The sequence below is a fragment of the Tursiops truncatus genome, chromosome 14 (genome assembly GCF_011762595.2).
Source record: "Tursiops truncatus isolate mTurTru1 chromosome 14, mTurTru1.mat.Y, whole genome shotgun sequence".
NCBI lineage: Eukaryota > Metazoa > Chordata > Mammalia > Artiodactyla > Delphinidae > Tursiops > Tursiops truncatus.
The window spans coordinates 14,479,689-14,506,601 of NC_047047.1; the positions used below are offsets into that span (position 1 = coordinate 14,479,689).

Sequence of the window (26,913 nt, forward strand, 5' to 3'; positions counted from 1 at the left end):
GAGGTGAGGTATTTGTAAAATATCTGGTAAAAAATGATTAATATACAGTATTCTGAGATGGAATCTTATAAACCTTTAGGTCTTCTGAAGTGTCAAACTGATCATCTCAATAAAACTGCCCTGACTGGACTTACAGCTGTTCCCTCAAACCACGTTAAAAAAGGAAGGATCTTACATTTTCCCAGAACGTGTGCAGTAAAGGGAAAGCAAAGAATTGGCAATTTCTATCTCTCACATCCGAAGTAATGCGTTCACACAAAATCAGGACCTTCAAGTCTAGCATGAAACAAACAAACAACCCCCCCCCCCCACAACCACAGACAAACCAAAAGACTAGATTAGAGATATACAATCTCTGAATGATGGTTAGGCTAATTCACCAACACCAAAGAAATCCAAGTGGTCAACAGTCTTGAAAATGCTTTATTGAAATGTGTGACGTATGTGCAGAAGATGTGTGTGAAAAGACCACAGCTTGAGAACTGGTTTTTGAAACGTCTCAACAACCAACTGAAAAAAAAAAAAAAATCCTACTGGACTGGACTTCTAGCATAACCAGAAGCCTGGTGTAAAATTTTCCTTTAAAACATTTTCCATCACAGAAACTAAAGAAAACAAAGCTAGGATACTTGGAAATCGTTGGAGTTTGAAGTTTCAGAGAAGGAGAAGCAACAGTTTTTTAGAAATGTGGGGTGACATCTTTTTTGGATACATCTGGATGAGCATGGACTTCACAGTTCTCGGGAAAACACCGGAGGGTGCTTGAGTCTGTACGCTTGTGTTGAAGAAACAGAGAAACACAGACGGGGAAGGAAAGGACTACAGCGGAAGAGGGGAGACGGAGGAAAGGGCTCAGAGGAGAGAGCACTGGAACAAGACATGATTAGGTTAAGTCTAGTTATAAATTTATCAGAAGCTGTGCGCACCTTTTTTAAAAGTCCTAAATTTACATTCCAAAAACTGCCCCCCAACCCCAAACCCACTGTCCCTGCCTTGGAGCTATTGTGAAAAGTCTATGCACAAAAACTGAAACAGAAAATAAAAAATATCCCGGCCCCTCCAAACCCCAAAACAAACCCAAAAGAGTTGTACATTTTTTTTTTTTTTTACACATAGGATTAATAATATAGGCATATAGGTGGCATGATTCAATTAAAAGGCTTTGCTTTTTATGCTGAAAAAAACCCAATAAATAAAAGGTGCTAAAATTAGCATTAAGAATTTGGTTGTAATATATTGACAAAGTCTGGGAAGGCAAATCCTCAAAGCTCCCCTGATACTGATCTGTCTCAGCAAACTATGAAGCAAATACATAAATAATGCAAAGTATGATTGAGAATGTGAGATTTTCAAAAACAAAGACAACATAATTCAGGTTAACTTTGTTGAACAGTGAATAAATGAAATTCATCTACACCTGAATAAAACATATTTAACAATTGAAAAAAAATTTAAACAACCACAGAAAGTAAAAAGTTTAAACAAGTAGAACAGGATTTGTTTTCAGGGCACACAGACGCCTGCAGCAGATTCCCACAGTAGCTGTACTGGTGTGTCTTCTATGGATGAGTTAGACAGGCTGAGCTCCACACGGTAAGATGACTAACAGGGCGACAGGACAGTCACACAGGGCGGAGCGCGACACCGGCTACGACCCCAGGTTCCACTGCAGAGCTGGCTTGTGCGTAGAGGCACACAAAGAAAGGTGATTCAGGCAGACATTATTCAAAAGCTACTTTGTCAAGTAACCCTTTTGTTGCGTAACCATTGAATAATGTTTGGGAAAGCTTTGGGCTTTTATTTTTAAGTTTTACTCCTTGTATTTAAGTTTTTTAAATAACAAGGTCACTAAAACTCATGCACGCTGCAAAAAACCTCATGCAGTAGTTAAGGTAAACCATCCAAGCAGTTTTTATTCATTAATATTCATAAATACACACAGCAGCTTCATTAGAGATTTCAATTTTCCTCTTCAGTTTGAATGTGGAGTATTAGGAGAGCCTTTTGCATGTCAAGGTACAGGAAGCAGAGATCACCCCTGCACTGCTACCTACATTTACCTGCTAGAAGTAAAAATTAGTTAAGTGGAAATGATTATCATATATATCTTCTCTCTTCCTGTTGAATGTACACAATGTAACAGAGTGACAGACCTGAAATTACAATCACCAAACAAACCCAAGATAGCTGTTGTCCACTTTCATTGGCAAATACAGCACAGAGGACATTGTCTGCGAATTGGGATGTCATCAAAGAGGAGGTGGTGGAGGCTCATTTCCTTTATTACTCTCTTTTAAATTTAGGTTTTCTAAAGCAACATCTAAAGGCATAATATCTACACAGCCCATAGCACCAAAATCTGCCATCTCCCCCCGTTCATCCTCGTCTGAGGACGAGCTCTCTTCACGAACTAAAGTGGACAGAAGGAGCTCTTGGACAAACAGGCTGCGGTCTGCGCGCTCACTTTCCATGGACTGGCGCTCTGTTTCAGACATTTTAGGATCATTCAACCTGTGTAAATTAAAAAGAAAAGAGCTTATTGGTAAAGAGTCAATGAACAATGTCGTGGTCAACTTCTACAATGTCCTACTCTGTACAAGCTTCACAGGCGGCAAAACTCGGAATCTGAGACGTATTAATGGAACACCTTGCTCTAATTTACCTCGTTAATTATGTTGAGATGAATTCCCCACACTTGTAACAGCAATACTGTTACCCCGAGGTGCAAGTCTATGCTTTAATTAGATTCAATGAGAAAAAATACATTTACACTTCTCATACTCCCTTTAGAGAAAACTGTGGTGAAAAATTTCCTAAGGAAAACAAAATTTCTACCAGATTAGATACCTGGGGAAGTAGTGATTTCCCCAACCAAAATTTTACCAGTGGGTAGTAAAAAGAGGAAAAGTACCAACCCTGGTCACAAAAACAAAATGTGCAGTGATTAGAACAGTCAACCGAAAAAAATCCTACAAGTTCTCTTGGCTTTTCTCTATTATTTCCATCTAATTCTTCCTGAAATGACGATATGTCCAGAAGACTGAGAGGGCAAACACACACACTCACACACACGCACGCACGAGCATGTGCGCACCTACGCTTCTACCAAGGACTGTGTAACAGGTCTGACCCAAGGTTTAACGGCCCAGTATGCTCACCTGACAACAGGCACTTATGAGACCTGTGTCATGTTGGGAAACCTGGTTCGTTTGCACAGAGACTGGACGGCTGTCAAGAGCTGAATTTTTATTACTAACCTGTTAAGTGACTTATGCAAAATTCTGCTTAGTTTCAGTGCTAATTTTATTTCTCTACATTTTTAGTGGCAAAGAAAGAAAGGGAAGCTGGTTGGAGCACTGGGATCAAGAAAAGTAACAAACAGGGAGAAGATGGTGACAGTGAAAGGAGGTTCAGTAGGCACGCGTGACAGGTGCTCCTCCCGGCGAAGCCAGGTGCACCTGGAGCCCACGCTCGTCTACACCCCGCACCTGTTCCCTGCTGTCCCACCGACGCTGGAAGGCACGGGGGCATCCCAAAGCAGCCATGGAGGAGGCATACTGGGCACTCACCATGGGCTCTGCTCTAAGGGCTTTTTGTATGGATTATCTCTTTTAACTCCTACGAGTTAGGTCTCATTATTATCAACTTATAGGCAGAAGAAACAGAAGAGGTTAAGTGACGTGCTCAAAAATCTCACAGCCATCAAGTTCAAAACCACTCAATGATTAGATCCATGGCTTAGAAAACAAAAGATCTAAATTTAAGAACTGAAAGAACACAAAAGGATCTGGAAGGTAACTACATAAAAGCCATTAAATCCACATTGAAAGGAAATGACTGATGACATTTATGATTAAAACCAAATTAAGAATGTAAGAGAGTATCTAATGAAACAGGAGATTGAGCAATAGGCTACATATTCTCAATCAAAAACTCTGAAAGTGCTAAGAAGTGAAGTACATTCCACATCCTTAGTTTTGGAAAAGGCCTTAAAAAGAAAAACAAACTAAAGTCAAACCTATTAGAAAGAGAAAGGATGCATAGAAAACTACCTACACAGCAAGCAGGCAAACTAGAAACATACAGGCTGAGGCCCCCAAACCTTCGGAGAGCATGTAATTCTAGTATTACTGTTTTCATTTTTAGGAAATAACTGAGAAAATGTTTCACTCCTGAGGGGGGTAGATAAAATCGGTACTAGGACTAGACGTCTTGATGGCCAAACTTCATTTGGGATCTAGAAGTAACTGCAAAGCTTGTAAGGAGCTTCAAACCGGAGTTAGCCAAACTAGTTGGCACCATTACCAAGAGACTGGAATCTGACATAGGCACTTACACAACTGCTTTCTAAAAGGTCAACCATTTTTGGATCCCAAAGAAACTGTGTCCCACCATCAGTTCCAAGGCAACAGGAACAGGAATTGCCCCTGGTCAAAGAGACCAAAGACGAGGCTGGAGCCCCACACATATCACATGACAGCTGTGTGGCCAGGGACAGGGATTTCCCCTTGGAAACATCGCAGGCCCTCTCCCAGCCTTGAAGACTCTCAGCACACATGTTAATGTATTTGAAGTTCTGAGACGCCCAAGAGTAAATAAACTATTTGTTAGTTAGTTTTGCCCAAACTTATTCATCAGGAAAAAAACGAACATAAATAACTATTTATATTTCTTAGAATATATAAAGTTCCAGGGAATATTTTTTGGGAAATATTGCCTTAGGTAAACTATATGAGTCAGGATCTAATGACACAATGAAAGATGTAGAAAGTGGTCTACAAATTGCAAGGTACTATGCAACTAACTATCAGATGACAGAAGGGGGGCCTTCCAGAAGCTACAACCAGAATCCAAGGGAAGCACTCAGAGGCCACCCATACTGTGCCCTGGTTGCTGGCTGTCTGGTCTAGAATAACTACATAGAGAAAAGTCCCAGATCAAGCTCACTGAGTCTGGAGCTCAAAAAACAAAAACAAAAAACCAGAGTGGAACAAAGGTGGGAAGATGTATTTTCCAAAGGGCAGTGGGGCAAGACATTCATTCCACCCCCCAGGCCAGCGAACCCTCAGCAGACACACACACTGGTAGGGCTCCTTTCTGAGGTAGGTACCTAGATCTGTGGCTCTGTGCTTTCTCTACGTTGAAGCCACATTTTCTGGTGATAATCAATCAGGCACAGTTACTCACTTTGCAGAGATAATACAAAGGTAAAATTTCCACTTGAAACTTCCTCCTTAGATCCATACCAAATGATAATAAGTACCATTAACTGGCTTTTATTACACGCCAGATACTGAGCCAGACCATACACATACCTGTACTCCATTTCATCCTCAAAACAATTCTCATTCTAATGCGGCAGAACTCATGGGATATTATAAAACTGAGGTCTGGAGAAGTGAAGTGACTTGCCTAAGGTCCAAACTAGTAAAAGCTGGGGCTCTTGACAGGGGTCCTATTTGCAGAGATGTGCAAACAGTTTTTATTCTGCATCAACAATATGTTATTTACAACTATACACATGTGCCACTGTACTAACAGAGATGTTTAAAAGTATGAGATAAAAGAAATATACACAGAAATAGTGTTTTCTTCTAACATCTAGTTGTCACACACATTACTTTTTGGAGATAAATGATATATTACACTAATTTTCTTCTTCGTGTCACAGTTTTTAACTTTATATTCCTCTCTATTCCATTAAAAGTCCAAATTAGTCCAGGTTCTTTATCTGCTGAGCCTACTCATTGCTGCTCTTTCTAAAATTCTTTTATTTTTAAAAGTCACATAAAATGCCTACGAGGTCTCAGCAGAGGAACATATTTGGTTGCTAATGGTAGTTTTCAGAAGCAAATAAGAACTCTACTCCATCCAGCAGAGCCATTTACCGTGTGTACTAAGTATTTTTTACACTGTGGTGAACCATTTTTTTTAAATAGTTATTTTGTGTACGCTAACCACAAAAATTTAAATTCCACTGCTTTAGAAAGTCTCAGGAGAAAACCACCACATTATAAAATCTTCTCTTGTACTTTTGGATATTTCACAGCAGACTGAAACTGGCAATAAAAAGACAGCAAAGTTAATTATGACAATAAATGTACCTAGTATGTCCCATATATGTAATGACATGATGTTTACATTTTATGGGCAACATGGGAAAAGAAATTCATATCAGATGATGACACACCGTCAGAACAAGACCATCAGCATTCCTAGTTTATCTAAAATAAACTATTTTTCATATTTTTAAGGAAATACTGAATATACAGTTTTGATTAGAGATCTGTGAGTTTTAATGGTTTGATCAAAGGCCGAGTCTTTAAGAACACATATAAGCACAAAAGAGAAAAGGTCATCTCAGGCTGCGCGGTGCTAATAAAATACTACTTCTCAAAGTTACATTAATAAATAAACTACCTTGTTAAAAGAAACTGGGAATTCTGGATAGTTTGCTGACTGCTTTCTGTGTTAGCTGTGTTGGTTGTTGCTGTGGATTGTGTGATTGTAGTGGTGACACTGCTTGTGTTAGTACGTCGGGTTGCGTTGCGTGCAGTCTCCAGTTGTTGCCGTGCTGCCTGGGCGTGCTGCCGTTCTAGCTGCAGCTGCATCTGCAGTTGTTGTAACTGAGAAGCTGAAGGGCCAGAGGAATTAAGCTGTCCTCCTGCAGAACGTCTCACTCCTGATAACTGGGATAAAAGCTCTGCCAATGGAAATGAAGACATTAATGTCTACTTCAATATGAGGAAAACAAAATGCTACAGATCATTCTTTTACCAGAGGAACATTAAAAATGATCGTCAACAGGAAGGTAACCTGTGGCACCACACAGTTCCAGCTTGGAGCTTAATACCTTTTAGGATGCCTCCTAGAGGCAAGAGTTGTGTATGTGTTGTGTATGGGAAATGCAAATACATATGAATACTAGCTCACATACAATTATTCTTAAGCAAAACATAGCAAATTGTTTTTTAAGTTGTCTGCATAATGGGCTGATTCAGTTACACTTTCTCTTAGTATCTTAGTAGGCTAAGGTGGCTCATCTGCTGGTCCAAACACAACACAAACCCTCTCAACGTGAGCCCCATGAAGGCACGGATCAAGTCTACTGTTTACGATATGCCTGGTTCTTAGAACAGCACCTGACACATAGTAGGCACTCAAACATTTATTTAATGATTGAATGACTCTCAGAATTAAATCCAAGAGACCTGCATCATTTCTAACTGTGACGGTTGTACACTTGCCTCTGCCTTCTTTCTCTGGAACCTTCTGGTACTGCTGTTTGAGAGCCCCAGAACACCACTGCAGTGAGGACCACCGGTGATGCCCAGTGAAGCTGATTAGCTCCTGACTGTACAGCCTATTAAGACGCTCTTGTTTGGACAAGGCTGTGCTCATCAGAAGCCAGGTGGCTCTCTGTCCCTGCCTTGTCATCTAAGTGAGGTGCAGTAGTTGCCTTCTCCCACGTGGAGGGTCTATCTGGCTTGCATGGATTTGATGATTTGCCCTTTCAACACTACTAGGCTGGCAAAGCTCTTCACCATTAAAATTCGTTTCCAGGGCAATTTCTGCCGTATTGCTCACTGCTGTTTTATTCCAGGGGCTCTTAACACCATTCTTTCACATAGTCCATCACTAACATAAACTAATTTTCACTGACAGAAAAAAACTGAATGGAGAAAGTGTCTCAACTGTGAATTTTGCCCCCAGAAATCACATTAACTTTTAGAGCCTGCTACCAAAGACAGCAGGTAAATATCCTTTTAGATGAAGAAGTATTTTTTAAAATTCCCAAAACTCAGTTTTTTGGGGCTTACTGCACATCCAAATGCCCAAAGCACATTTGAAATTAAGATTTTACACTGGCTTCCCTGGTGGCGCAGTGGTTAAGAATCCGCCTGCCAATGCAGGGGACACGGGTTTGAGCCCTGGTCTAGGAAGATCCCACATGCCGCGGAGCAACTAAGCCCGTTCACCACAACTACTAAGCCTGTGCTCTAGAGCCCGCGAGCCACAACTACTGAAGCCAACGTGACACAACTACTGAAGCCCGCACACCTAGAGCCCATGCTTGACAACAAGAGAAGCCACTGAAAGGAGAAGCCTTGAGGTGACAAGCACCTCAACGAAGAGTAGCCCCTGCTCGCCGCAACTAGAGAAAGCCCGTGCACAGGAACGAAGACCCAACGCAGCCAAAAATAAATAAATAAATCTATTAAAAAAAAAAGTAAAAAAAAACGATTTTACACTGAATACCTCACATTTTCAGGAAGATTTTATGAATAACACTGTTCCTACTTTCAATGACGGATGTATACTCAGCTGCATTTCAGGTATGCGTTCCACTGTACGTACACATTTCGGACTTGTACAGGCTCCCTGGACTCTTACTGCCTGCCAGTGCTTACTGTGTCTTTCAGGGTCTCAGCCTACAGTGACTTCTGACATTTTGACTGTCAAACCTTGTGTTTTGCTGCTGGCTTCCCAGGTTGGCCGTGCATGAGACCGGTGACTTGGCTATGAACTACATGTTCAAATGTTGTTGTTGTTTCTTTTAAATAATTTTTTCCTATTTATTTATTTATGGCTGCATTGGGTGTTTGTTGTTGTGCGCGGGCTTTCTCTAGTTGCGTCAAGCTGGGGCTACTCCTCACTGCGGTGCGTGGGCTTCTCATTGCAGTGGCTTCTCTTGTTGTGGAGCACGGGCTCTAAGCACACGGGCTTCAGTAGTTGTGGCTCGTGGGTCAGTAGTTGCGGCACACGGGCTTAGTTGCTCCGTGGCATGTGGGATCTTCCCGGACCAGGGCTCAAACCTGTGTCCCCCTGCGCCACCAGGGAAGCCCCAAATGTTTTTTTTTTTTTTAAATAACAAATTTATTTATTTTTGGCTGTGTTGGTTTTTCGTTGCTGCACACGGGTTTTCTCTGGTTGTGGCGAGCGGGGGCTACTCTTCGTTGTGGTGTGTGGGCTTCTTACTGCGGTGGCTTCTCTTGTGGAGCACGGGCTCTAGGCGCATGGGCTTCAGTAGTTGTGGCACGTGGGCTCAGCAGTTGTGGCTCGCGGGCTCTAGAGCGCAGGCTCAGTAGTTGTGGCGCACGGGCTTAGTTTCTCTGCGGCATGTGGGATCTTCCCAGACCAGGGCTCAAACCCGTGTCCCCTGCATTGGCAGGTGGATTGTTCTTTTTTTTTTTTTTGCGGTACGCGGGCCTCTCACCGCTGTGGCCTCTCCCGTTGCGGAGCGCAGGCTCCGGATGCGCAGGCTTAGCGACCACGGCCAGCCGCTCTGTGGCATGTGGGATCCTCCCGGACCGGGGCATGAACCCGTGTCCCCTGCATCGGCAGGCGGACTCTCAACCACTGCGCCATCAGGGAAGTCCGGCAGGTGGATTCTTAACCACTGCGCCACCATGGAAGCCCCCAAATGTTTTTTAAAGTAAGATTTTCCCAAGCTATTAAAACATGAATGTTCCACAATAATATAGTTCTCAAATCAAGGCAAGGACAAGACACTCCTACTTGACTTTCTTCCATGAGAAGAGCTTAATTCTTTAGTCCTGTCAATTAATTTTCTTATCTGTGTGCTTGTGGAGGCTGAGCCATGAAATTCTGCAGGTCTTTCAACTCTGACATCTTCTATGACTTTCTTGGGTTTCACTGGAGGCCACAAATAGAACACTGACTGTTCCTTATTCTCTTATACCTCTAAGTACTTAAAGAAATGCCAAAATAATATGAACTACTTTATGTGGTCTACTTTAAACATATTTTATACTTATAAAATTTAGAGGAATTTTGTAAAGGAACATGTGGCGTGTGATAAGAGACTAAGAATACAAATCCTACCAAAAATTTTTAAAGGGAGCTCCACCATCCCCAGCCATTTCCTTTATTAATGTGAAACTAACTTACCAGCTATAGGATCCATGGCTTCCCTATTGCTTGGAGAATATGAACTCTGAGAAGAAGAAAGTCCACCAGTAGAACTGCTAGTAAAGTGCATGTTTGATCTACGTGCACGAGGACCTCCCAATCCCCGGCCAGGGTGAAACATTCTACGTACATGTCGAACGCCACTCGATTCATCATAACTCCAAAGTTAAGGAAAAAACTGAAGTATTTCAGAGAAAGAAAAAAAAAAAAATCACTCGAGTCCTTGCAAGATAGACATGCAGATTTCCCAAATGATAAGCATTTTAAAATAGCACATTTCATTTAGAATACAAATGGTACAACTATATCTATGAGGGCTATTAACTCTAAAAAAAGACACTCAAATATAAAGCAACATGTGAGTATGTGTATACTGTGTGTGTATGTTGTGCATGTGTGTGTGTTTTCAAAGAGAAAAAAGTTTCTCCAGGTGGGAAGAAGTTCCCTCCTAACACTGCCAAACGAGGTGAGAGGCACTGCCTGGTCAGACACCCAGGGTGAGACATTCTCTTACCCTCAACTCAGTATTGAATTCCATATACGTTCATACTGAAGTAACCACAAATAATAACCAGCAATTTTTTATATTTGGTGAGAACTGTGCCAATATGCAGGCTAATCAAATCTCAATGACCATCTGTAATGAGAACCGAACAGTATAAATAATTCAAATTCAGGAGTAAAAGACTCCTTCTGGCTATTAGTTTTAATCTGTCAAGTTTTTTTGTTTCTTCCAATGCTGCTGCTAAGCAGAAAACCAGATTTGAATTTCCTGTACAGGTGGACACAGAGGGAGTAACAGCACATTTCTCAAGAAGTCGAAGTTCCAGCAGCCTCGACCATCTTACGCACCTGCGTGTGAGTTACACTGAAGAAGGTCCTGAGGAGCGAAAAGCTGCCGAAACTCGTGAAGACAACACTGTGTTGCCTCCACACAGGTGAGTGTGAGTGTGCAAAGAGGGTGGGGAGGGCGACTGGGTGAACTAGCTATTGTAGCAGGGGAGATCTTCTTTCAAAGCAGCCAATATATGGGAAAAGAATCTAAAAAAGAGTGGATGTATGTATATGTGTAACTGATTCACTTTGCTGTACAGCAGAAACTAACACAACACTCTAAATCAAGCATACTCTAACAAAAATTAAAAAAAAAAAAAAGAAACAAAGCAGCCAACAGACAGCTATATAATACAGATTAATTTTTGTGTTGACTTCCCAGCTTTTTCAGCTGATGGTTCAGGAGTCACGTGGGGACAGGGTGGGTGGCGGCTCCAGGAAGCCCTCAGGCGCCACCATAATGCACTGTTTCATGGTGGTATGACGGTGGCTTGGGTTCTGCAGAAAGCAATGTTGTGATCATCACACTCTGCTTTTAAAAAGTGTAAAAAGTGCACTTTAGGAGGAGTTCCATCAAAGTAGTTAAAAAAAAAAAGAAGTTTGGGTGCTTAAGAGGCTTAGAAACAAGTCACTCCCTCATGTCAAACAAAATTACCACAGCAGCACCTGAAGTACCTGAGAAATCAGTTATGCTTCCAGGAAAACGGCTATGCCAACATTTTGCTTTCCAGAACTTAATGATAATACTTGTTAGTAATCTAACATGCAACACATGACTTCTCTTATTCTTATATTTTGCATAAGTTAATCTTTTCTTGGTAATGAAAGACTCATAAAAATCTTACAAAAATGCATGTAGATGATACGGGACATTCTACTGAATGGATACTAATTTCACTAGAGGCCCTTGAACTTGCTGAAAAAGTGCAGGGTAACAGCACGGTTTTAAGTTATTTGCCCAGCTTCTCCATGAAGATGGAGTGAAGCAGGGATCAAGCATAACTCTGGGTATCGTTATAGGATTCTTTTATACAAAATGAGAAGTGACCCTAAGGCTAAAGTATTCTTGGCCTATTTGGATTTTCATATTCTCTTGGAAAAAAACAAAAACAAAAACAAGCAAGCACCGCTTTCTTCACTTTGCTTTTAGTGTCCCCTGCATTTAGGAGAGAGGAAGAGTGGGTTCCTCTTTCAGTACTTGTCCTAGACTGGCTCAGTCCAGGCTGATATTCTAACTTCTCAGGATGGGTCGATATCTTTTTCTTTCCATTAGTTTCCACTTATCTTCCCCTAACTCTAAAGGGCCATATTTCTAATTAGAAAATTAGGAATTGTGAGCAAGGGATGGGACCTATAGGACAAGAAAACCACCAGACCAGTTTCTTCCTCAAATAAGTCTAAGCTTGAATTATGACTGCAAGGAGGCAAGCAAAGGAATCAGAATGAAGTCTGGCAGGGAGAAAGGTTGTGATTAGCTCTTGAATTGCTTCAAATTGCAGCGAACATTAAAACCTTTACATGAGAACAGAACCCTACGTTAATAGGTGATAGTTTCAGAAAAACAATTCATAACTTGAAACCAGAAGCACCGAGTCTACAAAATTAACTTACTCTGGGGGGCCAGTAATCTCTTGGAGATTATTAGGGAATACTGTCAGGAACTGTCATGAGATTGGTTTGGGAGGGGAAGCAGAAATGAAAGTGGGAAAGGAATTTAGAGCTGGACCTGACCTTATGCTATCCTACTCAGAGACTGGGCAGGAAATGGCTCTCTCTGGAGAAGGAAACTCCAAAAGGGAAGGGAGCCCCACGACGCACACTTGCCCACCATCCAGCCTGTAACAGGGTGAGGCAACAGAGAACAGGGGTGGCAAGCAAATACATCCTCCGTATAGTTAATGAACGAGATTTTAATTTGGATTAGCATTTTCCTCTTTCGTATGAAAACACCCTCCTGAAGACTTATAACCTGGTCAAATTGTCTTAAAAAAAATCTGATGGTAACGAACTAAAGATGACGAGCAAGGGAACTTTCACTTACTGAGCATGATTAATATAACAGTCATAGCACAGAAAAAGAGAAATAAGAAATTGCACCTTAACACTGAGTCACTCTTAGGAAAAGGTTAAATCAACTAAGATAGTCTGGAGGTTAGTTTTCCTCTTTGGGGATGCCGTCCTTAAAATTCATCGAAATGATAAATGTTACAAACAGCGTTTCCCCCTGTTGCCTCTCGAAAGGATATTAAATCTCTAGGGGCTCTGTGTTCAAGTGTAAGATGAGCTGCAAAGTCATCCGTGACATGATTAGGATCGCCTCCAGGCAATGCCGCACATATTGGACAAATCTGAAATGAAAGGAAAGAAAGCAGGTTTACTTACAGATGAACACTGATCAGACATGTTTCCGGATGAATACTTTACTATACATTTTACCTTGACCAGGTTTTAACCAGGCAAAAACAAAGCAGATCCTGAACTAGTGAACAGCTGCGGAGGCTGAACAAGAACCACAGGCATCAGTGCTGTGACTCCACCGAAGCAGACGTCTGTCAGGCTCAGACAGATAATTCTAAACACACAGGTCAAATCTGAGCTCTGGCAACGACTTCCAACAGCCTGGCCAATTCATCTGCATGGTCTAGTAACACAGTTTCGATAAAAAGAGTTTGTTAGTGTGCTATTTAGTGCACATTCATGTCTAAGTCCGGTCTTACCGGTAAAGGCTGAGACATAAGCTTCCCTAAAGTAAGCTAGACTTGAGGGCCAACAGCCAAACAAGACAGCAAGGCTCTCACTAAAAACACAACTGCACGAACTTAAGTACTTTGAATGTGGTATGGTAAGACAGACAATGACTACTGATAATATGCAAATATGCTCTATCGATTCATGAATGGGACTTCCAAGGTGGCGAGTGGGTATGAGAGACCATTTTTAGAACTTTACTTCCCAGAAGGATGGGAGGTAGGACAAAAGCTTGTGATCAGAGCAGGTCAAGGAGTAGAAGACAACTTCGCTGTGGGCCTGAGGGCAAGGGACAGAGGAGAAAGAAGAAATAAAATAACGTGTCCACAGGCAGAGGAGGCTTGACAGGTTGGGAATGTGGTTTCTGAAACAGCAGTTTCAACAGAAGTGGTGAAATAGGAGGCAGGAGAGGGAAGGACAGGAAGAATGCACAACTTTCAGGGGAAAGCCCCTTACTCTTCCAGAAATCCAACTGGACAGATGATGGCCTAAGAGTGGTAGCCAAGCCTTGAAGTATGAAGAACTTCAACCTGAAAGAACAGAACCAAGAAGAAAGGTCTGATATCAGCAAAGGACACAACCAAAGGGAGCCACAGGACTCGGACAAAGAAAGGTCTCAGCTTGTGCCCCTCCAGGGACGGGAGAGCTGAGGGTAGGATTCATCTTGCCAATACATGTGTCCTGTGCCTAAGTTCTTTCACCTGGAGTAAAACTGGGCATCTGGTTGACCTTACTGCCGGCTCACAGCAAGTGGGAGAGGAGAGCGGCACTGGAGATGAGGCAGCAGGAAAAAGGCGAGACCTGGAAGGACAATACCGGGATACGGAGGGGAAAACAAATCACTCTGATTCCTAGAGTCTAAGCGAACACAAATCCCTATCTCTAATGACTAGAAAGCAGAAGCTCCCGGACTCTGATGTGATCCTAGGTTCCCCTTAATGTGCAAACAGTCAGCTGTCCTGATTATCTGCCTCAGGACTCTGAGAAATATCCTCAAGAAAACCTAAAGTTGCTCAAGAAAAATAACACTTAAGCAAGACTGTGCAAAAGAATTAGGGAGGTCACAATGGGACATACTTGTGAGGCAAATGAAAGAAGTAGATAGCTATGCCTGTGTTTTTTCAGAAGATGCTAGAAACTTTTTTTTTTTTCTTTTTTTTGGTGCCAGAGAGAAAAGCAATTGGATCTGTTTACAAGTGTACAGATTATCAACTCTCTCCTTACCAGGAACTTGGGTTTTACTGTCTGTACCACTCCTGTGCTGTGACACTGTGGGGTAGAGTCTGATATACTTATTTTACTTTTCACATGTTTCTGTCTTGTCTAGCTAGATTGTAAACTCTTTGAGAAATGCAGGACAGTGTGATTTCTTTCTTGTTTGGGAACTGTGACCAGATTTGCTAAAACGAAAAAGATTGACAATGTTTGGAGAAGCAGAAACAACCTCCAGTTGCATGTATGAGATTTTTATCCAAAGAGAAAATAACCACCAAAAGGTGGTTATCTATTTATAACTTGAACTGCACAAAGATAGCTACAGAAGTTGCAGTACTGTGAGGATGCATATAAGTGAACTTAGATGAGGAAAGTCTCCTTGAGAACATGCATTCCTGGAAGGAAGACAGAATGGGAAAGTACAGATACCAAACATACTAAGAATGTCCTAATAGGACTGATAATCTCCTACAAACTAGAAAATCACCTTTGATGTAAAATAGAAGGAAAATCAGGATCCTTCAATATTGTATATTAATTTCAGTTCTGTAATTCAAAATCTTTTATATTTCACTATCGGGATAAGGCAGGATGAAGGTATTCAGACTGCTTCACTTAGAGAGAAATAACAAAAGCAAACACTTCTCTAGTAACTAGGGATAAAGTATTACCAAGGATAAGGAACTACTGGGGTAGGAGGACCACCTAGTTTGGCAGCTGGCACACAAAGATCAAGAGGCTAGATTAGAACCAAGTGGAAGATGCTGTGACACTTGGGGCCACATGAAGCTAATTCAGATGAAGACCTGGAAGGGAAAACTAAGTGCTGATGGAACTGGAGGCCCGGTCACCTTACAAGTTTTTACATTTTATACTTAGCAAGCTAACTCATGTTTTAGAATAAAAACTTTGGTAAATCAAGGTTGTACCTTCTGAGAGATAATTGAGAGAACAAGAGGAAGGGAGAAAAAGAAGAGCAAAGTGGGGCAGGAGAAACAAAGAAGAGGTGGGAATAGAGACAGACGCCACCCTGCACCCAGGAGCACAAATGCAGCTTAGCTCTGAGTGTGTCTTTACTTCCCCGAGATGGTACCTAATACCTTTTACAGGACAGGCAAATTCCACACAAAGGATAAGCTATTAACCTTAAAATTATGAGCCTGTCAACATTAGTATTTATCATACTTCTACCGCCACATGATATAGAAATATCTATCACCTGAACAAGAAAATTCCATTAATTTTAAGCTAACACATTAGCTTAAAATTATGACAACACAACACTGTAAATCAACTATATTTCAATAAAATAAAAAATTAAAAAAATTACAACAATTTGTCAACGTTAAGGCTTACTGAATTGGCTTAAGTCAGTGCTTCCTAAATGTGCTAAGGATATAATTCATCTGGAGCATTTGTTAAAAATATAGTTTCCTACAAACGTATGGACACCAAGGGGGGAAAGCGGCGGGGGGGGGAGTGGTAGCGGTGGGATGAACTGGGAGATTGGGATTGACATGTATACACCAATATGTATAAAACAGATAACTAATAAGAACCTGCTGTATAAAAAATAAAATAAAAAATATATATATAAAAAAATAGTTTCCTAGACTCCTGCCTAGAAAGTGATTCTGGGTTTGAGAATCTGTATTTTGACAAGGGTCCCAGTTACTTTATAATTAGAAAGTTTGGTAAATACTGCTTGAATATACAAAGGTACTGAAAAATAATACTTACCCTGTTGTATGAAACACCAAATGTTGTCATTAGCTACCCCTCCCCCACAAGCTTATTCACAAATGTCCTTGCTATTCTCAGTCTTAGCAATCTTTGCTGTTGCTCGAGTCTTCCCCTTCTGCGTCATCCTGCCACTGAGGGTCACCGTCAGTCCTGCTTTTTACCTGTAGCACCTTTGGAAGCCGTTACCCATGTACTGGGGTGAGACCCCAGGCCAAAAACATAATGGAGTTTCCATTTTTCCACATGTTCCCAGTGCATGATTGCCAGTGAGTAACCAGTCAGTACAGATTCTTAACACCGGTGGTCACCTGTGTGACCAATGTCTAGAACATACCTTCTGAAGTTACTATTCAACATGTAAATGCTAAGTCACTACTGAATTTACAAAACCTTTTTCCCTGTGACAGGCTACTACATTAAAAAAGAAATCTAAAAGCAAAGCGCCCCATATAATTATCAACCAGTCTAAAGCAAGTTCGGATTTCCCCCAGCTTCTTTCTTGAGCTCGAAAACCCTCTCCAGGTGGCATTCTGTCTGGCTACTGTACAGTGCTTTAAAACAACAAGAGGAGGATTTAAGTTCCTGTGATGTGGTGAGTTCTTTACCTCTCTCTCTCTCCCTCCTTTTTTTGGATAGGCTTCGTAATACACTTCTTGCCCATTTTGTTCACTGCTACAGAAAAACGCATTTTAAAAACGGCCTATCCGATCCAGCATACAACCTGGCCTTCACTGAAGCTAGACTGCAGCATTATGGAGAGACTGGTCTTTCACCAAATTCGTTCAGCAGCTGCTGGGGAGCGAGGTAGGCTCTTCACCATGAGGAGGATCCACTTCGATGCATCATCTTCTCAGACCACTTGAAACTGCCCTTGAACTCAGATTCTGGGACACCACGCTTCTTCTCACAGCAAACACCCTAAGTGAAATAACTGCCCTGGCAATCGGCATTTCTCGACTAGGTTTCTGGATCACAAACCTGATAAGCTCATTTATTTCTTCGATCTAATTTTACACCCATGAGAAACATTTTCCTTTTGAGAATACATGTTCCAAAGCTGTGATTTCCTTACATCATCTTCTATTGTTACTTTCTGGTGATACCAAATGTCTGAGGCATCACTTCTCTGATGATCATGGTCTTATAACAGGCAGCAAAAGCTTCTTTGTAATTGCTACCCTTTTTTTTTTTTTTTTGCGGTACACGGGCCTCTCACTGTCGTGGCCTCTCCCGTTGCGGAGCACAGGCTCAGCGGCCATGGCTCACGGGCCCAGCCGCTCCGCGGCATGTGGGATCTTCCTGGACCGGGGCACGAACCCACGTCCCCTGCATCGGCAGGCAGACTCTCAACCACTGCGCCACCAGGGAAGCCCCTCTACCCTTTTTTGATCCATGTTCATCCACATAATCATTATGATTAAGTTCATCCCATTTCAAAAGAACTACAGAATCACTCAAACCCTACCATCCTTCCCTTCCCAAATGAGAGCCTAGGTGCCATGATGGTAGAGAAAATGTCTCTCCTCTGTACAGGGGCAAACACTTCTCTTTATTGTCCACCAAACCAAGTGGACAAATATTCTGGCTTTAAAGGTTCTCTACTATCTGGCTTCATTTGGCTGATTCAGTTTTCCCACTACTTCACACAAAAATCAATGCCTTACCATCCTTTCCACCTCCTGTGTTCTTTCTAACACTGCATCTTGGTTCATGTCTCTTCCCTCGAGTAATACCATTCCTTCCATTCTGTCCACTTTTTGAAGTAACACCCATTTTTCAAGGCCTACCTCAAGTCACAAAGCCCTGACTCCTTGCGTTTTTCTCCAATTGTGTCAAAAGAGCTAGTTTGGTTTTTAGACATGCTATAAAGTCTGTGTGGGTAGAGGCCATGTTTTAAATTTATTATGCTGACAGCCATCGTGCTTTACTCCAAGAATCTGATGACTTCGGAAAGCACTACTTCACACTTGACATATTAGATGTAACGCTCCTGGTTCATAGTTGGAGAGACACATTGAGAAGTTAGGAATATATGAAGTCTTGAGAAAGACCAGCAAATGTTTCCCTAAGCTGTCCTTAATAACTGACCCAGGCATGACCCAGAACAGCCTTTCTTCTGATGTCATCCGTCTGAGGGCAAAGTAAATGTTGTGCCCCACCCTGACCCATTTCCTCCATCACAGCTAACACCTCAGTTAATTTCTTCTCAGGCACCCACACTTTCTCTCACACCCTAGCCCTTCTGCAGCCCCCATCCTCCTTTGTTTCCCTGTTTTTTGTCCGGTCATTACTTCAAAACTCCTTCCCCCTTTTCCATTCCTCATTCCTTTATTACAGCTGTGAGTCAAGTTATGAAGTTAATCGTGGTTGAAAAGATTAAAAGTAACAGCCTTGTATCTGAAGAGTTATAAGTTCTGAAGCAAAATTAAAATGCAGTGAAGAACCTGCCCACTGCCATAGCTCTACTGTCTTCAGAAAAGCTCTGATTATTTCTTCATCCTTATGTGAATGTGCTGTTTTTCCCCAATAATAACACAAGAACATAATTTCAAGCCAAATAATTTTCCTGTGTTGTTTGATACTATACTAATTTTCTAGTATAAGGTTACCTAGGTTTTCCCAAGCTAGCTCTGAAACCCAAGTTCACTACATGATGTGTTCTGGCAACTTATGTGCTTACTGTGCTCTGAGCTCCAAACCAGGTGTCCAAAGGACATTTACAAAAATAGCCTCTTTTTAAAGTTGGGGTCTTCCTTTTTTACGATATTTATGTAGACTATGTAATAAATTCAAATAAAAACATTTAAGTAAAGCCTTGTGAGTGTCGTTTAAGATAAGGGCAACTTCTGGAAGTGCGATAAGCATACCTTCTCTTGTGCTGCTCTTTACAACTGTGTCCTAATTTCTGTAAGTTAAAGGACTTATGCTGTGAAGTCCAGGTAAGCTGGTAAACTTAAAGTTCTGACTGGTTAAATTTGCCATACTGTATAATTTTGTTACTATGGATTAACTAATTCATTAAGTATTTACTGAGTAAATCTTAGGTACAATCTGGGGCACAATTTGTGTCTCTCCTTTTGAGGAACTCAAATTCAGCTCTAGAAATACCACGGGCTTGTTCTGTAAGGCAGATTTTCTGATCAACTGCAATTCAATGGGGGTGTTTTTAACAAAGTTTCTTTTACTGAAAGGTGGTGACCCAAAGGAGCTATTATAATTTAAAGCCATGACATACAAAACCCCTCACATGCATTATATTTTAATCCTCATACTAAAAAAAGAGAGTTGACATTCTACTGAATTAACAACTGCTAAGGCTAACTGATAACTCCAGATTTTTGGATCTCTTGAGTAATTAAAAGTAGTTTATCTTATAAAATCTGCAGATATAATGAAAATAAGACCAGAGTGAAGTTTTGCTTTGAGGACATACAAAAAGCACTAGTGGAAAATCTATGCTACATGGTCAACAAACTCATTTTGGGCCTTCTCTAGAACCATCTAAATTGTAGCTACATGCACCTTAGCCATCTGTTTTGTCAATACAGATATAGGTTCTTTCAAGACCCGAGTGATCACAATGTTCAACTCGATTATAGTCTAATTTTCTGCTGTTGCAGTGGAACACTCAAATTAACTTATAATTAAGTATAAGCTACTTCATATTGAATTTATTTTTCTCCTCAGTTCCATTCTCCCCATTTTAATGCTGAGGTTGGAACTGTCACCTGCTTCCCAAGAGCAGCATTTAGAATGTTAGGGAGTTTTTGTTAAATACAAAAATTTCAGTTTTCCTTACATTTTTATATATGATTTAAGAGTACTAAATAAATAAAGTTTTGGTTTTAAACATGTTTCTTGGATATAGATTTAAATTACATGTGTATACTGATGTCCTGGAAATTCATAACACTTGAAAAAACATAATTTAGCCACAATGAAAAATAACTCCAAAGGGGTCAGGGCGCTCGCATTTCTTTATCCTGTTCACAGTTCACTCTGAATATGAGCACTCATATCCACGAGTACTGAGAAGAAGAACTGCAGTGTAAGCTTCACTGTTTCCACCTATCCTGGGGTAAGCTATCTATTTCCCCTGTAGACCTAGAGAAAGAAAAGGAAACGGGCACCTCTTGTTGCATAGTGTGTCCGTAAGCACCTGCGAGCTGCAGGGAGACAGGCACAGGGAGGCGGAGCCCAAAGCCAGCAACAGTTTTAGTGAAAAGTCACAAATGACTCCACGTAAGTTAGTGGGTTTATGTTGTTTACGAGTTGAGTGTCTGGCAATGACAGAAGCTTTGTATGCTCTCTCCTCAAGAGCATTACAAGTTTGTCAAGTGAGGCTGAGTTTGGTCGGATTTCCTAGAAAAAAATAACCTCAGCTATGAAGACCGAGACTGGCGTCTTCAAATAATTTTCTTAACCAGTTTTTCTTTTTTTAACCTGAGGGGCACGATGGGGAAGAAAGGGATACCAGGAGAAGAGACAAGGCTGAAAAGTGTTTAAAGGACTACTGAGCTACCTTATAATTTTCCAATAGTTGCCAGAGAGGTCCCATCTTTAATTTATACCCCCTTCCCTACAAATCTTTCTGCAAGCCCTGCAAGAAGAGGCCCCACTTCTATGCACTGACTTGAAATTAGCTGTCCAGACACTGAACTAGACAAGCCAGTATTTCACAGGACAAAGAAGAAACCAAACCAGTGGCCAAAGAAAAAAAGAACTCAAAGTGAATGTCTCTACACCTGCTGCTCTTACCCAGCACTCCCCTTCACACTGGGTGTTCTTCCCATTCTGAAAACTGCCTACTCACCTTCCCCTACAGGAGTTTACTTCAACACAGAGGGAAGTACAGAGCAATGAAAACCCTACCCAGGATAACAATATACTCTGAAATACCAGGCACAACACCTTCTTGGAAAAGCTTTTATTACCTCATTTTCATAATATTCTAAATGATTCCCCTCCTGGTTTTCACATCACCTTAAGGAACTGATCTCTTATAGAAATATCTTTTAAAATATCAGGACACACACATAAACTGAATTATCCTAGAACAATCTGGAATGCCCAACGTGTCTCCTATCATTTCCTTCTGTGCTATCAACTCAAGAATCTACTGGGAAACCAATGGCTGTATCACCCTTAAAATCAAAAGTATTACTATCCGATTTTAAACAAGTAAATATGCTCAAAATAACTATTATTAAAAATGTGCAAAGATAGCTAAATACTAAAGATAGTAAAAAAGTGATTTATAAAAAAGAAAGTGTTCTGAGTCAAAAGTAATGAAAAGCACAAATGGTAAAAGTACCAAATCCTGGTCTTCTATAATCTCTCTAGCTAAATGCAAATGAGTAGTAGCTATATGGTTGCCTGTAGCAACGGCAGTTTTATGTATTCCTCCACTATTATTAAACAAAATACCATTGTTAGTTCACAGAAAAGCAGACAGCATCCAACTGCATTCTTTGAAGAAGAAGAATGCAAGTAGTAACAGTCAATCAAAGCCTATTTAAAAAAAAAATGTGTATTTGGCTTTTAAATGCTTACTTTTCTTGATTACCTGATTATAAGAGTAAATAGGTAATTATAATATTTAAGAAAATGTACAAGATTAGATTAGAAGATTTGTAAAAATTGTGGTTCACTCCACTATTATTGTTCCTAATAAGGAAATACCTGTGTTGGGAAGTTAGCTCTATATATCTACATATTAAAATGGTCTTTCAATGAAATACAGATACTATTTTGATGGTCAAAATTTAAAAGTCCTATACACAATTTAAAGATATGCAACCTTTCATAGCCCTCATGTATAAACCATACCTGTCACATTATTTTGGTTTGCAGTATATTAGATCTTATATTTTCCTGCTTGTTGAATTTAGGTATCAAATGCATCTGTTTATACACAAAACGCCACAATGATGATAATTTCTATTCTGTGTTCTATGGCTCCTTTTAATTGACAAACAACCGTCTAAATATTAAAAAAATTATCAGCTAAAACAGATTATTCTGACTCATTAAAAACAAATTTAAAAGTCCTTTTATGTCATCATGTTTCTCCATAAGAATAAAATTATATAGTCAGATTGTGAAAAATTTCTAAAGTAATTCTTTCTTCTTGGTTTTTACTTCTTATCAAATCAGTGTAAATAGAACACAATACAACCATGCTATTTCAAAATTAAACTCAATTTGTTACAAACATATCTAGGTCTTCATTAAAAAGGGAGGGATGTGACAATAGTGTTCTGAGGTTCCCCAAAGTGCAAGATGATTCACTTTGCTGTACAGTAGAAAGTAACACAACACTGTAAAGCAACTATACTCCAATAAAAATTAATTAAAAAAAGAAAAAAGGTAAAAAAAAACAAACCAAAAAAGAAATGAGAAAGAGTCAGATAGTGTAGACATCGACAATATAATAAGATGATATTATGAATAACCTTGTGCCAAGTTCAGAAACTTATACGGATGTATCCCTAGGAAAATAAAAATGAACAAACTAACACAATTAAAAGAGAAAAAAAAAGGAGGGACTGTATCACTTACATGTATGAAAACCTAAAAGCTGGAGATTGCCCTAACCTCCCCTTTTTGGAGAGGAAAGAAACCAAAGAGTAAAACCAAATGAAAAATAGAAAGCAAAAAGCTTCCAGCAGGGAATGCTAGAGAACTGATGCAATTATGAACGGAGTAGTATACTGCAACACAGATTTCTAGAAGTGAGAAGAAAATGTTGGTGAACAAAAGTACTTTTACTTTTTAAAGCATAATGTTCTTAATATAAATTGCAAGAGATTTATTAAACAAGGAAGTGAAAGATTAATTACATATCATTAATTAGAGGTAAAGCTACATTTCATTTAAAAACAACAACAAAAATCCCTGAAGGCTTTCTAATTAGCTGCAGTGCAAGTCACCTCAAATGTAAGATTTAAGAAAAATTTCAGGAGTCATGCTTAATGTTTTTATGTTCAAAGCTTTCCCACCGTATTTCTTCCACATTCTTACCACTTCCTCAACAAATCCTTCATGTTTGCAATCCCATTTGACCTCTAGCGCTCACTTCTACTACCAGCTTGATGGATTTTGATAATTACATACTGTGCTACTTCCCCTCTTAATTCTTCCCGCAACCAAAAACTAGTCCCAATCAACCAGATTTCATAACTATGAGGGTTTTTAAGAACTTGTGCTTAACTTCAAAATCACACTGCTTATCAGATTTGGTGTTTATAAAAAGATCCCTGAGACTACACCCAATCTGCTTGTAAAATTTTTAATCATCTTCACTATGCATTCTATGTCAGATGTTTTTAATAATATCTAGTTTGAAGGATCCTCCATATCCTCAAAATCAAAAGCCTCTTGAGCAATCTTAAATTAATCTTAAGAAAGGAGGCAAATCTTAGGTTGGGGCCTTAGAGTCCCAAGTTGAAAAAGGAGACAAAAATATAGACAAAGGGGCTTCCCTGGTGGCGCAGTGGTTGAAGAGTCCGCCTGCTGATGCAGGGGACACGGGTTCGTGCCCCGGTCTGGGAGGATCCCCTATGCCGCAGAGCGGCTGGGCCCGTGAGCCATGGCCGCTGAGCCTGCGCGTCCGGAGCCTGTGCTCTGCAACGGGAGAGGCCACAACAGTGAGAGGCCCGTGTATCGCAAAAAAAAACCCAAAAACAAACAAACAAACAACAACAACAACAACAAAATATATATATACACACAAAGACTACAAAGTTATTTTAAAAATTAACCTTCCGTACACTTTCTTACTAGCTATGTCAGGTATCGGTAAGTGCTTACTAGTGGTGACAGTAATATCTGCAGGGATATATCCTCTCACTCCTAAATGTTCCAAAGGGATGCTGGTTAGAGGAGTGAGATCCTTAAGTCCTAGAGGAAGGTACAAGCTGGTGGTACAGAGGAGAGATATGCAGGAAATGCAGGGGCAAAGAAGGATAGAAAATTGAGCATTTAGGAAGAAAAATATAAACAGGAATAGAAACAGAGATACAGCTATTATGTGAATCTAATTCCCTACCTTCCAAAATGACATGAGTCACTCCTGAACTCCAGAATTCAAAAATGTTTTAATTACCATGACTTGGCAAAACACAGGGGGGAGGGTGTTGAGAGGGCACACATAATAATATCACATGGACATTTACGTATAACTGTAACACATCAGAGCTGATAATGTGTTTCACATATATACCTAGAGGCATTCAAAATACTTAACACCTGGCAAGGCACAGGCAGCAATCACTGAGCATGGACACTGGCCAGTATTCCACACGTGGTACACCTGCTGATGTCAGCCCCGGATCTAGGACACGACCTACATGATTCAAAGAATCAAGCACCTTTGTATCAAAGATTCTTGCCTGCTTGCTATTTTTCACTTTGAAATGTCTGGGTGTGCTAATGAGTGGGAAGCGAGGTAGATGCGGTGCTCATGCAGACTAAGAGCCCATGAGGAGAGAGAAATCCTTAAAATATTACACAAATACTAATATGAAAAAATGGTATGGCCGCTGCCTTGAGCTATGTTCCAAAAGTTGGGGAACTAAACGAAGGCATATAACTGAACACAACTTATGAGAGACAGACCATAAAACTATTTGTAGATGGTATTTAATTTTCAAACTGTGTATCAGGTACAAAGGAGTATAAATAAATTGTATTTACTTTCTGGAAAAAAATAAAGGCAAGGCTGCTGGTAGTTGACTCTCATTTTTAAAAATGAATAATTAGCTTTTCATTCATGGAGAGGACTTGAATTTCCACTGGATTCCCCAGTTTTAGATGTGGAAAACCGACACATTGTCCTGTCCCAAAGGGGTGATGGAACTACTACACTAGGGCCTACTGGCTAATATAATAATGATTTTAAGAATGCCAGGTTTACAATAGGGAAACCCCTCCTTATTATATCTAGGTAAATAAATTCTCAAACTTAACAGAATTTAAATCAAAGAGAAATTATTCCAACTTTCCCACAACAACCAGGACAGAGATGCAATCAAATCAGCATTCATTCTTCACACTGTCATCTGGGACTGTTCCAAAAGGAAGCAAAATCACCTTTGTAGAATAAAAAGAACAAATTAAGAACACAAGTAAAATGTGACAATAGTGTTCTGAGGTTCCCCAAGGTGCAAGATGAGAGCATTTTTGAGTTGTCAGACGGTAAAATTTGATTTGAGAACTACATAATGTAAATTTACCAACTGTTTGAACTATGAATCTTATAACAACTTTAACATCAACTAGCAGTGTAAGTGGAGATAACAGTGAACCTGTACTCTCACAGCTGTAACAGCAGGGCTGTAGTGGAGACAGAATAAGACAGTGGTTAAGTAGGGACTCTACAACCCAGAGGGACTCTGGCTGAGTTCAAACACCTGACTCTGCCCCTTACTAGCTGTGAGTCCTTGGACACACTATTACTTTACTTCTCCTGAGTTTCAGTTAATTTGTTTTGAGTACATTCAGGGGCTTATGAGTTGAAGCAATGTGCAAATGCTTGGGCCCAAACTCTCCGAGTTCCACACCCACAGTTCCAGCTCTCATGGCTCACTTTATCTACTGTTACCAATGGTAAACGGGGGGAAGGGGACTCTTTGGGGTGCACTCATCATTTCTTGAAGTTGGATATATGCTGACTCAGGTGTCAAGTAAAATATCCAAAAAGCTTTCAAGCCAAGATTTTCTTTGGGTATTATTCTGGGTCCCTGGCCACTGGCAAAGATCAGAGTAGGAGGAACTTCTAGGGACCTCAAAGCTCTGACCTATGAAGCAAGAAATATGATCTGATGAAAACCAAGGAAGGTCAGTGATCTATCACAATGAGATGTGACAATGGATTTCTACTTAGTATATGACCAAAGATTTTAAAATTTCCTTGTGAAGGTTTCCTTATAAAAGGGAAATCAATCAGGCAGCTAGAATACTATGGAAAGAGATGTGTTGCAGGTCGGGGTGCTTTAAACCTTTTCACCACGTGTTTACTGAAGGCTCCTGAATTTGGTTAAGATTCCACGTTGTGCTTTCAGCAACACCGCAAGAAAGGCTAGTGTGGACAAATAGGGGGCATCATCTTGTACACGTGCAGCCTCCCTCCTAGGATGCGTAAAATTTGCTGTTTGAAGATAATTTAACAGTTATCACACAAACAGTAACAGTACACTTAACAGGAGGTAGATGATAGTGACATGGCTTTATTTATGTTAGAAATAATATACTTTACCATATCATTTAGACACAAGGCTGCTTCACTTACCACTTCTGTTGATGTTTCTGCATGTTCAGAAGTAACATGTTCTTGAAGAGATGTCTCCGTATAGCCCATTTTTCCACAATAGGGACAAGTAAAAGACTGTGGCTGCTCTACAGAGAAAGCTTCCCCACCATAGTACAAATCTGAAAAAC

At 40.4% G+C, this 26,913-nt stretch overlaps 1 protein-coding gene across 1 annotated transcript in view; it reads right to left on the bottom strand.

Moving 5' to 3' along the window:
• Window positions 1–405: 405 nt before the first annotated feature.
• Window positions 406–26,913, bottom strand: part of KCMF1 (potassium channel modulatory factor 1) — a 75,496-nt gene continuing 48,988 nt past the window's right edge. The window contains exons 5-9 of the mRNA XM_073791756.1: window positions 26,765–26,904; window positions 13,014–13,115; window positions 9,913–10,087; window positions 6,421–6,703; window positions 406–2,511 (exon numbers count right to left, since the gene is read on the bottom strand). Coding sequence (XP_073647857.1) covers window positions 2,250–2,511; window positions 6,421–6,703; window positions 9,913–10,087; window positions 13,014–13,115; window positions 26,765–26,904 — 962 coding nt within the window. The 3' untranslated portion in view covers window positions 406–2,249. The remainder of the gene's footprint in view (window positions 2,512–6,420; window positions 6,704–9,912; window positions 10,088–13,013; window positions 13,116–26,764; window positions 26,905–26,913) is intronic.